Consider the following 1,178-nt stretch of genomic DNA (forward strand, 5'->3'; position numbering starts at 1 on the left):
ACAGCAGGATGGATGTTCCTGAGCCATGGAGAGAGGTCTTTTCTGCTCATGACACACTCTGCCAACATAAAGCAGAGCTTAAGCAAGAGAAGAGCACAAAAAGAGTCCCAATACAGACAGAAGCAATGTGGAATTTTTAAGAAGACGAAATATTTCATTAATGTATTCATTTTCCTTTAAAACTCTCTCCTAACTTGTCCCTGTATCTTTCTCCTTGGATTTTCCTGCATGCTCAGAGTGAGCAAATGTCCAACAGCAGCTCCTTCAATGAATTCCTCCTCCTGGCATTTGCAGATACACGGGAGCTGCAGCTCTTGCACTTCTCGCTCTTCCTGGGCATCTACCTGGCTGCCCTCCTGGCCAACGGCCTCATCATCACAGCCGTAGCCTGCGACCACCGCCTCCACACCCCCATGTACTTCTTCCTCCTCAACCTCTCCCTCCTCGACCTTGGCTCCATCTCCACTACTGTCCCCAAATCCATGGCCAATTCTTTGAGGGACACCAGGGCCATTTCCTATTCGGGATGTGCTGCCCAGGTCTTCTTGTTTCTCTTTTCGGTTGGAGCGGAGTGTTCTCTCCTCACAGTCATGGCCTATGACCGCTACGTTGCCATCTGCAGACCCCTGCACTATGGCACGCTCATGGACAGCAGAGCTTGTGTCAAAATGGCAGCAGCTGCCTGGGCCAGTGGCTTGCTCAATGCTCTCCTGCACACTGGGAACACATTTTCCCTACCACTCTGTCAAGGTAACGTTGTGAACCAGTTCTTCTGTGAGATTCCCCAGATTCTCACAATCTCCTGCTCAGCCTCCTGCCTCAGGGAAGTTGGGCTTATTGTGCTTACTGCCTGTTTAATCTTTGGGTGTTTCATTTTCATTGTGATGTCCTATGTGCAGATGTTCACCATTGTGCTGAGGATCCCCTCTGAGCAGGGCCGGCACAAAGCCTTTTCCATGTGCCTCCCGCACCTGGCTGTGGTCTCCCTATTCATCAGCACCTCATTTGTTGCCTACTTGAAGCCCCCCTCCTACTCCTTCCAAGCTCTGAATCTGGTGTTGGCCATTCTTTACTCAGTGGTGCCACCAACACTGAATCCTCTCATCTACAGCATGAGGAACAAGGAGCTAAAGGATGCCTTGAAGAAATGCATTCAGCTGGTACTGGGTCACCTGTAA

The 1,178-nt window shown here is 50.3% G+C and overlaps 1 protein-coding gene across 1 annotated transcript; it reads left to right on the forward strand.

The window, feature by feature from the left end:
* Positions 1 to 245: 245 nt before the first annotated feature.
* On the forward strand, positions 246 to 1,178 carry LOC148594639 (olfactory receptor 14A16-like). Its single transcript, XM_088525010.1, has one exon. It carries the CDS (start codon positions 246 to 248, stop codon positions 1,176 to 1,178), a length of 933 nt encoding a protein of 310 aa, XP_088381136.1.

Source organism: Tinamus guttatus, unplaced genomic scaffold (assembly GCF_059628265.1).
Source record: "Tinamus guttatus ecotype Peru unplaced genomic scaffold, ASM5962826v1 Tinamus_guttatus_pri_ptg000219l, whole genome shotgun sequence".
NCBI classification, from domain to species: Eukaryota; Metazoa; Chordata; class Aves; order Tinamiformes; family Tinamidae; genus Tinamus; species Tinamus guttatus.